At 29.4% G+C, this 15,825-nt stretch overlaps 2 protein-coding genes across 4 annotated transcripts in view; one reads left to right on the top strand and one right to left on the bottom strand.

The window, feature by feature from the left end:
* LOC107454971 (chromatin complexes subunit BAP18-like) lies at positions 1 to 8,699 on the bottom strand. Of its 3 annotated transcripts, none has more exons than XM_016072349.3 (5): positions 8,190 to 8,699; positions 3,967 to 4,061; positions 3,361 to 3,462; positions 1,472 to 1,635; positions 1 to 611 (listed from the first exon to the last, which is right to left on the bottom strand). In XM_016072349.3, the coding sequence occupies exons 1-5, from the start codon at positions 8,307 to 8,309 to the stop codon at positions 517 to 519; spliced, it is 576 nt and encodes a 191-aa protein (XP_015927835.1). In that variant the 5' UTR covers positions 8,310 to 8,699; the 3' UTR covers positions 1 to 516. The 3 variants fall into 3 exon arrangements, with proteins under 3 accessions (XP_015927835.1, XP_071033517.1, XP_015927836.1); XM_071177416.1 differs by lacking the exon at positions 8,190 to 8,699 and adding an exon at positions 7,897 to 7,983; XM_016072350.3 differs by lacking the exon at positions 3,361 to 3,462 and having other exon boundaries at positions 8,190 to 8,577.
* The window catches only part of LOC107454960 (potassium channel subfamily K member 18-like), a 23,483-nt gene continuing 16,093 nt past the window's right edge, over positions 8,436 to 15,825 (top strand). The window contains exon 1 of the mRNA XM_071177415.1: positions 8,436 to 8,503. Coding sequence (XP_071033516.1) covers positions 8,468 to 8,503 — 36 coding nt within the window. The 5' untranslated portion in view covers positions 8,436 to 8,467. The remainder of the gene's footprint in view (positions 8,504 to 15,825) is intronic.

The following is a 15,825-nucleotide window of genomic DNA, read 5'->3' on the forward strand; positions in this document are numbered from 1 at the left end:
TTAAAGTAAAACAAAACTTTTATTCATGATATTTTACAAGACAGAATTATTTACACTAAAAAATATGCACATTTACAATGAACAGAGTTATATAAATCATCTGTACATAGATTTTAAGATAAAAAAAAATTGTAATTTATCTGAAACGTTAATATGACAATGAAGAAACATTGGAAAAAAAACAGTGTTTAAACAATGAAATAAAAACTATGTTACTTCAAAATAGTTCTATAACACTTAAGACCATGAAAATATATTATACATACAATGAAATAACTAAATGAACAGTCCAATATTTAGAAAATTAGTTAGGGGTAGAATTATTTAACAGTAACAACCACAAACGAATTATTTGGATGAAAACTCAATAATTTTAAGAAAATCATTTTAGCAAATAAGCCGATCTTACACACAGAAAGCTTTTCATATGAATATTCACAAGCACATATACATTTTAAAAACAAATGGATATTTTTTTACTTAAAAAGTGGTCACACAAATGGTAAATGTCACTGCTTAATTATCAGGACTGTCATAATCTAACTTGGAGGCAGCCAAGCCTTCAACATCAACTTCCGGTTCCATTGCATTTAACATGTTTAAAGTTATATCTAAAAAATAAAAAAATCATGTTTTAAATAAGCATGAAAAAAAGCTGAATAAAAAATATGTATAACATAGTGAATTTTTAAAGACACAAGTATAAGAACAAATTATTTAAAAATTTTGGAGCACTCTCTTAACCAAAGTATTGGGGCCATACTTCTCAGATTGCGGCTACCCCTATACTTTGGGAATTAAAAAATCTGAATCTGTCGAAAAAAAAGTTATTTTTATATAGAGAAACAACGTTTTTTGGGTCTTATTTCGTAACTTCACTTTTTAATTAGCATAGTTAAGGGCACCCTTTCAAGCTATATATTATTGCAAATGAAGTAAGTTTGAGTCCTTAAACTTGAGTGAAGATCCGTTTAATAGATCAAGTTATTCAGGGTGGTCTGTTTTCTTTAGGTTTCTTTGTGTGTACTGTACACTTTTATTTGTGAAGCATTTATTGAGTTGAACCACTAGTTAAGTTATGAGGATTGTTACCACAAGAGAATCTCTAAGCTACAGACACAATTTGATGCAATGTTCAACTCTTTTTACAGTTGCTCACTTTTTTCTGTTACTGTGTTCCAAAATAAAATCAGATGACTCATGCTAACGATGACTCATGCTAACTCTTTAACAGTATAGTATCAACTTAGTGTAGTAATAGTCATAAAAAAAATTGAGCGTGCACATTAGAATATACAAAATAGTTGCTATGCCCCACACTCCAAGTTTTATTTATATTATCAATACAAATTGTGGTTCAATACTTTTTTTAACAGATCTTCAACTTAATACTAATAATATATATTTAAATTTATATATATCACGATAAATTGTCTTTATGCATCAATAGAATTTATTAAACAACCTCTACCTGCTGATTTTGGTGTTGATTGAGATATCACAGAATTTAATGCTCTGATTTTATCCTGTGAAACTGTCTTGATGGTTGCAGTCATTTGTTTTTTCAAAACAGTGCCGGGATCTTCAAAACTTTTTCTTTTCACAGGCACAGGAGCTGGTTTAATTTGAGGAGAGCTAAAAATAAAAATGATCATTAATCCAACATGGAAGTATAATATTTATAGAGAAAAAAAATTAACACTCAATAAACATAAAAAACTAGCAATATGAAATAATAAAAATTAATAAGTAAGTTTTTATGCATGACTCTAAAATCAGTTGTTAATATCTTATTATATGTAAATCAAGCTCAGTTCATTTGAGCTACTGTATACCATAAATCAATAATATACCAATAACACAAAAACATAGACGAGGCAGTAGGTTCAAACAGCTCATGTTGTCTTTTCAGCTGTCTGTTATACAACATCTGCCAAAATTTTAAAATAGAAAATTTAAATAAATTATTAGATGAATGTACAAAATTCACTATCAGCTTGGCTGGAAATATCAGTTCTAAAGCTGGTAGAGAAGCTGAATTTTTTTACTTACAAGGATTTTATACTTAGGAAAGTATGAACAATTTTAAAAATGATAAAAAGTCATAGTATAAATAATTTTTTTGAGACCAAAACCATAAAAGGGCAATTATATTGTGAGTGATATTACACTTTGATAGGTTTTCTTGTTTTTAAACAATTTGTCCTTTGATAGATATTTGATAATTTTTTTAAAAAAATATATAGATATAAGATGTTTCACTGTAACTTAATAATATTATGCATATAAGAAAAAGGGATGAAATTGATAAATGTTTTATTTAGAATAAAAATATAAAATGTGACTGACATGACATAGAAAGGGCATGGAGTAAAACATTATTTCGAAATACTACATCTTCCATAAGCAATAATATTATCTTTTGAAATTTAGTTAAAACAAAAAACTTAAAATTAATGGGAAACATTAAAAATACACATAGAATGACTTATAAAAAGTAGCAAACAGGGAAAAAGCTCGTGTGACTGTTAAACTCTGTATGTGACTGATGGTATAAATACAATCTATAAAAACATTAAGAAACTTTTTTTTTATTAATACAAAATACTTAAACATTACAAATTTTTATTTTATATCTAAAATAATTAATAAAAAATATGAATATTTTTAATGGAAGAATGCTATTAAATGTATATTTTATGATATTTTTTCTTTATTTTTTTTTTTAAACTTTTTATTTTTTGCTATATTGTCCTTTATGTCATGGAATTGTCTCAAAGAGTATAGATTATGGTTGAGGTCTTTTCTACTTGACAATTTAAAAATTAAAAAAAAAAACTCTTTAATTTCTCCCCACTACTACAAAAAATTTTTTAAAAAAATAAATAATTTGATTATATTTATATTAACTTAAAATCTGAAAATAATATTATTTTTTCAGTAATGTTTTCTGATCTTCTAATTGTCACACAGTCTTCATTGATTAGTTGTTATAAGTTGTTGCACATAAGTTAAGCTTAGAAAACATAAGTATGATTTAAAGTATTTAATTATTAATTTTCAATAATTATATAATAATTTGAATTATTATTATAAGAAATATTATTATTTCAGTTATAATATTGTTTTTAAACAATATTGAGTATTAATAATACATTTTATCATATGCTTTGGTTGGTAAATATACAAAAAAAAATCTGATTAAATTAAATAAATCTCTCTCTTTTTTTTTAAATATATGATTTTTACCAACTTTGATTAAGATACATAGCATAAAACAAGACAACACATATTTTTCACACACTTTTTCGCAGCCTATTGTATCACAGAAAATCAGGGCATAAAATACTAAAACATTACATGTTTTTGCTTTTGATAGATTCATTAAGCTTTTCTAAATCTCCGCCAAATGTTTTCACAGCAGATTTTAACATATCCATTTCTTGCATTGTCCATTTCCCACTAAATTAAAAGAAAAATGAGTAAAAACAAAATACAGTCGAACAAATAAAAAAAAAATCGAACTTGCTTATAACAACAGGGAAGGGGCTACAATATTTGCCCATTATAACACAGTGCTCGTAGAAAGAAAAGTTCGCGAAAAAATCATAATGGTTCATAAGTTATGCGTCAATAGATGCATAACTAGTTATTCTCCACTCATTTTCAAATTTTTTTTGTCTAATACTTTTTATTTCTCAATCACAAAATATTGCTCCCAAAAACCAAGATTTACTTGTAAAAAGCAAGCTATGCTTCAAGACACTTATCAACAAAGTATTTCCAATTTCTTTGTTACAACTGGGTTTTCCTTAAAAACTTGTTACAAGCTAGTTCGACTGCATTTATAGTAAATATTATATTAAAAGAACTAAACAAAAAAACATGCAATATCGTGAAAACTTTTACTTATGAAAAACTAAGGATTCTTAAATAATTTTAAACAAAAATATGATTAAAAATTACCTTGATGGAGAGGCTTCACCAACTGAATGTAAAGTCATTATTAATTCACCAAGCTTGTTAAATGCAGCCCCTGCAGCTGTAAAAATTTCTCCAACCTGCAAAGTTAGGTTTAATATAGGAAACGTATAAATATAAATTAGAAATATAGAAACCAACTAGATATTTAAAAGGCATAAAATAAAAGTATTTTAACATTACAAGAGCCTGTATTTTGATTAAACAATTGAGTTACTACTTTAATATTGCTTGTACATAAAATACTAAGTATTTTTAGGTAATAATCAAATTAATATTTCAAATTCATTTTGAGACAAATTTATTTTGCACATGATACTGAGTTCAATTTAGTTAACAGAGTAATCAATTTTTTTAAAAACTGCTTCTCAAATTTTGAAAACAGGCATTAAATTTAAAAATAAAATCTAAAAATGAATATATCAGAAAGTTGAAAACTAATGATTTACGTCATGCAGATATAACAGGGGTCTGTCTAGGTTTTTCTGACAGGTACCTATTTTGTGAAAATTTAGACGTAATTTGTGAAAAATTAAAAATTATATTAAAAAATCAACACAAAAATATGAATTTATCGTTACTTAAGGGATACAAAAATGAAATTTTAAGAAAAAGTATTTTGTGAAACTGCAGTTTTTCCTAAAATTGAATTTGTGAAACTACCGTTTTTCCTAAAGTTGAATTTGTGAAGGTACCACTAAACGGTAGTAAACTCGGCCTGGACGGACCCCTGTATAATCAGAAAAAATTTTAATCCGTTAAAAAGATATATTATCCAATCAAAACCTTAAATGGAATAATAGAAATGTGGGGACTGGAAATACCTACTGTATGAGGATTTTCAAAGAAGAGATTTTAGAATCGAGCACATATACATAAAATATATATAAAATATACTTTTTTTTAGCTTAGGTGGAAACTACACTAGTAATAATAATAATAAGGTGGACCAAACAAAGAACATATTTCAGACTTCTTCAAGACTTTCAGGCTTCTTTAACAAAACCAAAATAACAAATTTCAGTATAAGTGAATTATAGCAACATATTATTGAAATTTAATACAGAGAAAAATTAAATACATGGGCAAAAAAAAAAAAAAAACATTTCAGAATTAACTTTGGTTAACTGAAGTATATAGGTTCGAATAATTGAGATTTTAAAGTAATTATGCTTGCTTTGCATAATTATTATTATTATCAATAAAATTGACTTATTCAGGTATTTTTCTGCAAACAAACAAAAATGATGTAAATGAAAGATATTTCCGATTTTTTTGGATAGAAAAAAGAAACTTAGTTGTTTAATAAAATATTAATAGAGGTCTTTATTACAATATTTCAAAAGTTAGAAACATTATTTTAAATAAATATTTTTTATTAATTTTATTCGCTCACTCACAACTCTTACTACCAACAAATATATGAAGCATTATTTCTCACTAAAATGCAAATACATTTTTTTCAATGTATTATCTTTCAAAATTAACACTTGTAGTGCTGTAGTTAGTTTTTTGGTTCAGGGTTCGAAAAAACTCAGAAATTTTACCCGTCCCAGAGGAGGGCTTGTCCAGCAATGTCCCGTCCTCCTTTGAAACTAACCCGTAGCTTCTAAATAAATAAATATATAATGTTCTCTTATTTATTACAAACATTTATATAAATTGCACAATGAATTAGTAGTTACTGGCATTACATTATACAGTAATAAAAGAAATACAGGTTACTAATATTAACCTAGCATTTCTTTTATGAAATAATTTAAATGACAAAGGTCAAGTTATCTGGAATGTCAATTTATCCGAGGGTACTGCGTTTTTTAAATGAATCAAATATAACATTTGCCAGTTCCACAATCAATCCAATAATTTACATAGGTTTCTGCACAGAAATCTGAAAAGGGTTTTCCATTTAGGTTCATTATTGCGTTTAACGCTTCTTGTTTAAGACCAGTACATAATGTGTTTTTTTGTAAGTTCATTGTTGAAAAGCCCCTTTCAACCGCTGCAGTACTCCCAGACAGAGAAAACATCCATTTCACCATGCACAGTATGTTGCTGTATTTCTAGATTAGAGGGTCATTTTAGAAGTGAGGCCTGGACTCTTGTAAGATAACAAAAATTAAAAATGTATCACGAACATAAACGGGAAAATGGCCATCTGCGTGGACGTCGGATTCGAGAAATTGTTTGTCCGCGGGGAATTTTTGCCCGCCGAGGCCAGGCGGATGGGCGGTTTTTCGAGCCCTGTTTTGGTTCTTTTTTTCTTTAAATTCAGAAATAGTTTAAACTATAAACTCATAATTCATTATTATTTGGGCAGTGCACATGCTCCAAGAATATGTTCTGATAAAACAGCAAAGCAAATTTTAGTAAATTGGAAAAAACTCTTTAGCAAGTGGGAAAAAAAAGACTAAAATATACTTTAATATATTCATTAAAATTGTTATTTCGAACACCATGTTATCATTCCATTATTTTAATAAAAACTTATAATGATTTTAATACTTTTTTTTTAATATTAAGCCCGACTGTAGGTTTTTATCATTAAGTACCATCTTCCGTACCTTAATACAAAAAATAAGAGATTTCGGACACAATTTTTTTGTGTCGTCGCTACCTGAAAAAAGCCTATAATTTTAGAATGAATCATAGAATCCCTATCAGAACCTATGCCAAAACAAATGCTAAGTTTTGGCAACTACTGTAACAGTTCTTCCTAGGAATAAAAAAGGGCAGGGCGCTTCCTCATAGAAAAGGGCAGTATGAGTTTTGGCAGGGCACTCACTTACTACCGTTAAAATTTATCAAAATATGTAGGTATTATTAAGTAATAACTGAATTTGATCCTCAATTATTTAAATTACCCTCTAATACTATTGTCTTATGTGTATATTTTACTATGTAATTCTCACTCATAATCAAAATAACAGAAAAATTTAAAGCTTTTGAATAATAATTGAACTGAAAATTATGCGAAATTAACATTAAAAGGAGCATTTTTAAATAAAAGGTATTTATTTAAAAAAATTAAAGCTAAAATTTAAAATCACTAAGAAATATATAATAATAAACCCTCCTCTGAAATAAAAGATGTAAATATCTCTGGGGCCATGTATCACACAAATTTTAACTCTCTCTTCGAAAAACGCTTAGGGAAAACACGATACAATGGCCCACAAGCAGTGGCGTATCTAGGGTATGGCAAGTATGGCGAATGCCATGGGCGCATTATTTCAAAAAGGCGCAAAATCGATCAACATCAACGATTTTTTTACTTANTTTCCATAGATACGCCTCTGCCCACAAGAAAATTTTTAAAAAAAAAACAGATCCAAAGACCAATTAACAGGATATAAGTCATAGTCTACCCCAAGAAAACCTCGACACATTTATTTTTAAATCTTTACAAGCCTAAAATACATTTCCCACCTAGACAATTGTAGCTGATGTAAATAGATACTAATACTGAATAACCCCTTAAAAGTTAATAAGCATATTTCTAATTGATCATGATTTTATATTTGTTAGTTTTATACATGTTTCAGGAGCTGAAGCTTTGTTGAACTAGATATTTTAATAACCGCTGTTATTCAGAAGGAAAGGTGAACAATTTTCAACTTCTCTCGTAAATCATAGTCAATACAAAACTTAGATTAAAAGAAATATCTACGACTTAAAACTTAACTCAGAACCTTCTAAAAGGTCATAAACTTTCTATTGAAACCGTGAAGAAGGAAAATTTAATCTGATAGATTACTTTTAAAAAACATAGAATAGAGAATAAATATACTTCTTTCATATTTTTTAAACAAACACCAAAAATTCATTTTTTGGCTATAATCCAAATTTGGACAAGCAAATGATATACTCGAAATTATAAAGAACTTTCCATAAAATAGTGTAAAAAAATCTTGCAACCACAGATAGCGAACGGTTCAATGCATAGCAAGATTTAAATTCAATAATTACATAAGTGGCACAGAACATAATTCATCAAATCTCCATTAGTAACTAATTAAATATATTTTCATGCGCAATAATACATGAAATTTCAATCGTGTGTGACTGTTTATAGCATTGTTTGAAGTGTTTTTAAAAGCTTAACTATTAGATGAACATTTCAACACTATTGCTCTGAATGTTTTACTCTGTTATATTACAGTATGCTATGAAAAAAAACCCGGTTACATAAAAAAATATATATTTACCTTGCTTGAATTTGAATGATTCATTTTTAAATCTTTTTCTGGCAGTTTCTGACGAATAGTTTGTTTATTTAAATTGGACGATTGATTTAGGGTTAAGCGGGATATACGTTGCTTTTCCATGATTGCTGAAGCTTATAGCTTACCAGTTTAAATTCTGTTATGACCTGCTTCAAATGGGCAGAAATAAAAACCCTGAGGATTATCCGAAGGCATGTCATGACAATCCCTTTAGTTTTGATTGGCGATCGAAGACGCCACGAGAGCAGAACTCTCTACCTATGGCAACACTCACATGCTTGTGGAGTGTCATAGAAGTACGTTATTTTCTGTCTTGATTTTAAAATAAATTAAAACCTTTCAAATTCGGAAACTATTTGCAACTGAAAACTACAATGAACATAGTTCCAAAAAAAGTGCGGTGGAAATTGGCGATCGAATTGGGCTGCAGGTGGCGTAAATCAGAACTCTTTACCTATGGATGGGTGATCGTGTAAAGCTAAGGGTGGCGGCACTAGTGGTAAAATTGCTCTTTCCAGACTTCCGGGTTACTGCTTCCGATATATTTTTTCGCCGCAGATTGAGAAAACGCGCCATCATATTATTGCATCATATCTTTTGCAGTATTTCACATGTACCGAGTTCTTTCTTTCAGCTTTTAAACTTCAGCATTATCATATTAATATTATAATCATTGGAATATTTTCTAATTAGGCTAACTTAAAAAGATATTTTTGGGGACATTTTATTCAAATGTAGCCAAATAAGGGATAAAATACAAAACATGGCAAACCTTAAGAATTATTCACAATGAGATATTAACTTTCCAAAATTTTTTTTGGCCTTACGACCTCTGAGAATCAATACATTTCTGAAAGCTCTTATGAATGGTACAATTATGTTTAGATTTGAGACCAAATTACAATAACAAAACTGCATAGAATATTTGGCTTGTTCACACATCGCCTCGTAGTCATTACATATGCGGAGGGATACACCGGAAATTTTCTAAATTTCTTCCGGTTTAAGGACACTTGTTATTGTTTACATTAGCACATGCTTTCACCATTAGCGTGTGGAAAGTCATAGAGGAAGGAAGTACGTTAGTTTCTCTCTTGATTTTTATATAGATTAAAATCTTTTAAGTTGGAAAATTATATGGAATTAAAACTACATTAAACATAGTTCTAAAAAAAAGCATCACGGAAATTTTAAAAAAATATTTTTATTAAGTAAAAAGGAAAAATATTAAGAAAAGGGAAAATAGCGTAGTACATTCCTATGGATGGTGTTTTCAATAGAAATGTAAACAATAACAATCTCGAGATCGGCACCTACTCTATTTCCGGTTAAAAAGTTTGCAGCTGCTTACTACATGTTATTCTGATAGGCGATGTTTTCAAACGGATAATTTTGTTTTCAATAAAAGAAATAAATTAGATAATTTCTGAGCTCAAATCTGCCGTATTTCATAAGATATTAATGTTATTATGTAATTCTGGGGAGTTTGGAGTGAAAATTTGTTTTAGTTATTTTGTTATTTATTATTAAAAAAGGTGACATGGTTGCTAGATTTTGAATAACTCGCTTTTTTGGCAGTCTTGATTTGGCCTCTTTCCATTTGTTTATTACTGTTTGTTCGTGTTGCAAGCTGTGCACCATCTTACGTTAGTGTTAACACTTTTAGTATTGTAAACACAAGTATTGTTAGCATTGTAAACATAAGTAATAAGTAATCAAATACATTGTTTGCAAGAATCTCAAAACACAATGATGCCAAATGGCTTTAAAATACAACGGAAACAGTAACCCGGAAATTTAGGATGTACCGAGCTTGCAGCGTTCCCTAGTGTAGAAAACTCCAACCATACAACTGAAAAGAGGAGGAGAGGGAAGGGAGAAGGGCTAAAGGCATGAAACCGGTCTCTCCCCAGATGGCGTATTCGAGTGTTGCTATCGCCAATTGTAAAAAATATTTGTGTCAATTAAATACGAAAAATATTAAGAAAGGGGAAAATTTCGTAGTACATCTATATATAACTGAGAAGAGGAGGAGAGGAAGTCATGGAACCGGTCTTTTCCCCGGATATGGCGTATTCGAGCATTACGATCACGAATAGCCCGATGACCTTTTGAGCAAATAAGTTGAGCACTTTACGGTAATACATTTTAACTTAAATCGATAATACACACCCTCTGTTCCTTCAATTTACACGCTGATCAAAGCCGCGACTCATTCGCACACTGACCGAAGCTTGATACATAATAAAACAGCATTGCTTCACTGAAATTACATACAGGCTTGTTTGCTCAATTTAGGCTCATAAACTTTTCCCTTGCGAAAATTATCGTGCGTTGTTGTTGTAGTTCATTTACGTCGCACTAGAGCTGCACAATGGGCTATTAGCGACGATCTGGGAAACATCCCCTTACGTATATTTGAGGTATCGATGTATATATATGAGGTATATTTGAGGTTGCTGAGAAAACAACCATAAAAATTATGCCTCATAAAGGTTGTAATTGAGATGTACGAGGTTGTTTTACATACACTTCAGCTCATTTTGAGGTTGTTTAAAATTCTTTTCAAATCAACCAGACTGATGAGATGACTTGATGGTATACAGGTTGTTTTTCTGACACTTATAACAAAAAGATATTTATGAGGTATAAAAAATTTACTTTATTTCAACGAAAGAGGTGTGAGGTATTTATTGAGGTGTATGAAATCATTTTATTTATTTCCTAAGCTTATTTTGAGGTTGTTTTAAATTCACTCTAATCATCTAGACTGATGAGGTGATTTCTAAGGTATACCAGGTTGTTTCTCTGACACTTATAAAAAAAGAGGTATTTTTGAGGTATAAAAAAATTTACCTTATTTCAACTAAGGAGAGTCAGGTATATATTGAGGTGTATGAAGTCACATTTTATTTATACTTAGGCTTATTTTGAGGTTGTTTAAAGTACACTTCATATTAACTAGCTCACTTCCCAGAGTTCCGAGCGAGCAGGCGAATGGCATGTGTGTGTTAAGTGTTGACAATCGAAAGTCTATGCGAAATTTGGTAAGTGTGTTTGACATTTATTGATTAAGTTTTATCACTTTTAATCAAATATGCTTCAATTTTCAAACTTAAATTTTATTATTTTTGTTTTAAAGACGCGTCCTGATCTTAACTAATTAAAGTCGGTGGATAGGCTATTGATGTAGGCTTAGCAATAAGAAAGAAATATCGGATTATTTCTCGTTGCTGTTTGGGGTAAAGCTACTGGTAAATCGTTACAGCAGGTAAGGCACAGTATATTTTATTGCTTGTTATTTATTCAAATATGACTGCTTTTTTATTTTTGCTTATATGTATATATTTCAACGTAGCAGTATGCAAGCTGATTAATTGAATAAAATATTCATAATTTCTCCTACAAATAAATCATTGAAAAATGAATACAAATAATCAATAATAAATCATTGAAAATTGATTACAAATAAATCATTGAAGATTTTTAAATAGCAATTTTGCTTTGAAATTCTACTACAACTCTATGCTGATCGTTTGCTTGGATATTTGTATGTATGCAAAGTTTGTATTGTTTATGAGTAAAAATATGTAACACTGCATTTTGAATCTGATTAACAAGGGATTTTTTTTTTTGTAAAATACATATATATTTACAAAGCTCATCCGCAAGTAGTTCCCTGAAATTGCTGAGATGACCTGACCTATAGGCTGTAATTAGCAGATGTGCAGCAACGAGGAAGAAGTGGCTAGAAAGCTACTGCTCAGTCTTCCCCGGGGAAATAGTTCTGAATTTATGCCAAAAGAAAAAGTTATCTTGCTCAATAAACTACTGAATTTATGTAATTGTTGAAAACGATAGTTTGCCTGGTATTTGATAACTGAAAACTAGTAACTGTATCAGCTCACTTTTTCACGTTTGATCACAGAGCTGTTATTTTTTACTTCATGTTATTTTTTAACAATTTACCCATTATAATTATTTACTGAGATGATTATTACTAATTAGAATATTAAGCACAATTAAATAAAACCAGATTTCAAGTTTAGATGACAAGTTGTTTCAAGGTTATGAGCATTTTTATGCGCTGCTTAATGTTCTCTACTTGAAAAATTAACGAATTTCGGAAACTTTAATTTCTTTAGAAATAGGTCAGTATTGTTTCTTAAGTATGGTTTTAATGCTGAATTAAATAATTATCAAATTACCAAGTACCATAATGAAAGATGTAGGTTCAATAATGGGAAAATAAAAAGTGTTAAAAGTTCCTAATAAGATTGGAATTTTATATTTGAATTTCTGTAAAGGTTGTTAATGGTAGTACTTTCTTCAATGTATTTTATTTTGTGGCTGTGGTGCCTGACACAGTTTTAAACGCTTTTTTCTTCGAGGATTGAATAGAAATGACAGAAGTGGAATGTCATTTATCTGAAAAAGAAAATTAATTTCATCCAGTTAATTTAAATTATGAAAAAAATGCAGCAATTTCCAATATTTTAATATTTAAAACCTGCCACTATTATTGTAAGTATGACTTTCTTACTAATTCATATTTTTTTCTTTTAGGTTCCAATACTTTCAAGTTTCAACATTGAGACAGAAATCAGTATTCAAAATAATTTTGTTGACTTGTAAAAAACTGAAATTTTAGATTTAAATAAAAGTAACTTGATATGTAAATAATAACTTGATCACCAACTGTAATAACTTGATGCGTAAAATGACGCACTTTAAGTTGATAAAAAAATACCTCTATGAGAATAAAAATATATACTTGAGGGTGAAATATAATAACCTGAGATAAAACACCTCACGTTAGTAAAAAATTACCTTTACAGCTGTCAAAAAATACACTTGAGGTAGATCCAGAATAACCAAAGGTTGAAAACGCAACACCTTAAAGTAGTAAATATCTACCTCTCCACAGATGTAAAATGAAACACCTCAGGTTGATACATAGATATCTCTGGAGGTATATTTAAGGTAAATTTTGAGCTATACATTTGCATATGCATTTCAATCTTAAGATGTATTCAAATAACAACCTCATTTATCTCTCAAAAATAACTCGATATTTCCGTAAGGGTTGTCAAGTAGGATAAAACAATTTAGAGAAGGACATAACAAAGAATACATCCAGGGTTACGGCCACCTCCACGCTTCGCACAGAGTTTGGCGGGCGATACCGCTTGGCCAGAGAGGCCCCCATAGCGGAACAGTAAAAATGAGACACCCTCAACGCGAGAAGATAGCTCATATCCACCTGACCTGTGACCTCAGAGCAGGGATTAATATGGCCGATCTATAATTTGTCTACTGTAAGAACTCCCCCTGCCCCAAAGTCTGAGGCCATCTGGTGCTATGGAAACAAGAATATCGCAGGGAGAATAGCTTATATAGGAAGTATACCAGATTGGTTGACTTAACCGTCAGTAGGAGACTTATTTATTCTGATTCAAGAACTTTTTTAAGATTCGCGTGGATATTTCTTTCTTTATTTAAAACGATGATCTTTACCAAATCGGTTAATATTTTTAAAATACTAGAAAAAAAAATTAACTTAGTCTGACATTAAGGATAATGCAGGTTTTTCTTTAAATGTTACTTTTTAATTTTGCGCTAGTTTCTCACCATTTGCAGGAATGTTCATTGACTTTTAGATGGTAACTATTTTTTTTTTAATGCGTAATACTGGAATATTTAACTTGTTGTCTAATTGTATAAATTAATATATTTATTAAGTTTTTTTTATTGTTATTAAACATTTTATGTTGTTGTTGTTGTTTCTCATCCCCATTGGTCTGGCGGAGCTAGACCAGGTCCATGAGTCCATTCACCCTCAGAAAATCAAAAAACAAGACCGGGTCGCGCAGAAAGTCCTCCTTTTCAAAATCCACACAGCTATGGAGGTGGGCCGGGCTGCCTGCACTGAAGAAACATTTGTTGCAGGTGGGATAGACCTTTGGCTGCTGTTCATACCTCAAAACATTTTATTAAGTATAGTACTGGTTTGTTCCATTAATTTAAATAAATTTTTCTGTTTTTTTTGTTGTTTTTTTCTGTATGTTTAAAAAAGTCAGGTTTAAACAAATTTTAAAAAAAAAATTCCTTTTAAATTTTGGTGATTTTTGATTTCAAAAATTAGAACACTTAGAATTAGAAAATAATGCTTAAATAAGAACACTTAGTTTATATATTTCACATTATTTTGATATTAATTCATATGCTATGATTTTTGTCACAGTTTTTATTTATTTAATCAATGGCAAGAACTATAAAGTACTTTATTTATATAAAGCTATTCTCAGAAAGCGTTTAAGAAAGCAAAAATGAGCTAACTAAAATGCTGAAAAGAAACATAACAAATAATTCTACTTTCGTTTCATTCGTGAAAGAAAAGGCATTTAGGTAATTCCCAAAGCAATTGTGGAAAAGAATTGGACCATCTTAAATAACAGTTCATAATTTTTCACATTCAACGATGAAAAATTTTTACATTTTAATGAAACGTCTATTTGTACCTGCGAAGTTGGAAATGGTATAAAATAAGAATCTACTCCTGTTTTGCAATTTATTTATAAACATTTGAGATAATAACTAGTTTTAAAATATTACTTTCATATTTTTAATACAAATGAATATACGAGCATCACTACATTAATAATATAATGTTTTATTTAAGTGAAGGAAAAAAAAACACTTCTTAAATTGTGGACACAATTTTAGGAATGTCTCATTTTACTCATTTTTGGAATTGCTTCCTATAAATTTAATTAAATAAAATTAACTTCTTCTGCCCCAAAAGTACCAAATTATTCAGAATTTAAAAAATAATTTGTGTTAAAATTTAAAGGGAAACTTAAATCTTATCTTCTATTGGGAATATTCTTAAAACTGTCATACTTGTGTTTAGACAATGAGGAGGATTATTGTTAATGGAACCGATATAATAATGTGTGTCCATTTATGCACTTTTATTTGTGCTTTGTCCACGTTGTTCTGTTTTATTATAAAGTAGTACAAAGTGGACCCAATCATCGTTTTGACATCACATCATTTAATATTCTTAAATACAATGACTGCGTCCATTTGAATTCTTTTGAAGTGAGCAGTAATTCCCAAGTCTTGGCCATGGCGCCTTAAATGTCCATTAGTTAATTGTCAGCACGTGATTGACCTTGTGACACTGTCGATGAAAAACTTCGCTGCTTATCATATATTTTTCAGAGAACATTGACTTATAATTCCTTTTAAAAATCGAAGATATGTATTCCCAACATTATTATTGCATTTTTGTCACAGATAAAAAACTTATTCGTTAAAAATAAGGACATTTGAAATTATAATACCGAAATTTTTAACAGTAGTGATTCATTTGGCCAGCTATTTTACTATACATTTTAAATTCAGTATTGACTTCAGTTTCGCAGCAAAGGGGGAACTAAGTCGTTTACCTAACATATCTATGAAATATTTTACGAGTTTTTCACGAAATAAAATTTATACATTTTTTACATTTCTTTTATACATTTTTTTGTATGTCTCATAAGATATAATTTTTTATAACGGGCTGAATATGAGTTTTACTGAAAGGTTTAGCATTTATCATCAGTCTTAA

Source organism: Parasteatoda tepidariorum, chromosome 2, assembly GCF_043381705.1.
Source record: "Parasteatoda tepidariorum isolate YZ-2023 chromosome 2, CAS_Ptep_4.0, whole genome shotgun sequence".
Lineage (NCBI taxonomy): Eukaryota > Metazoa > Arthropoda > Arachnida > Araneae > Theridiidae > Parasteatoda > Parasteatoda tepidariorum.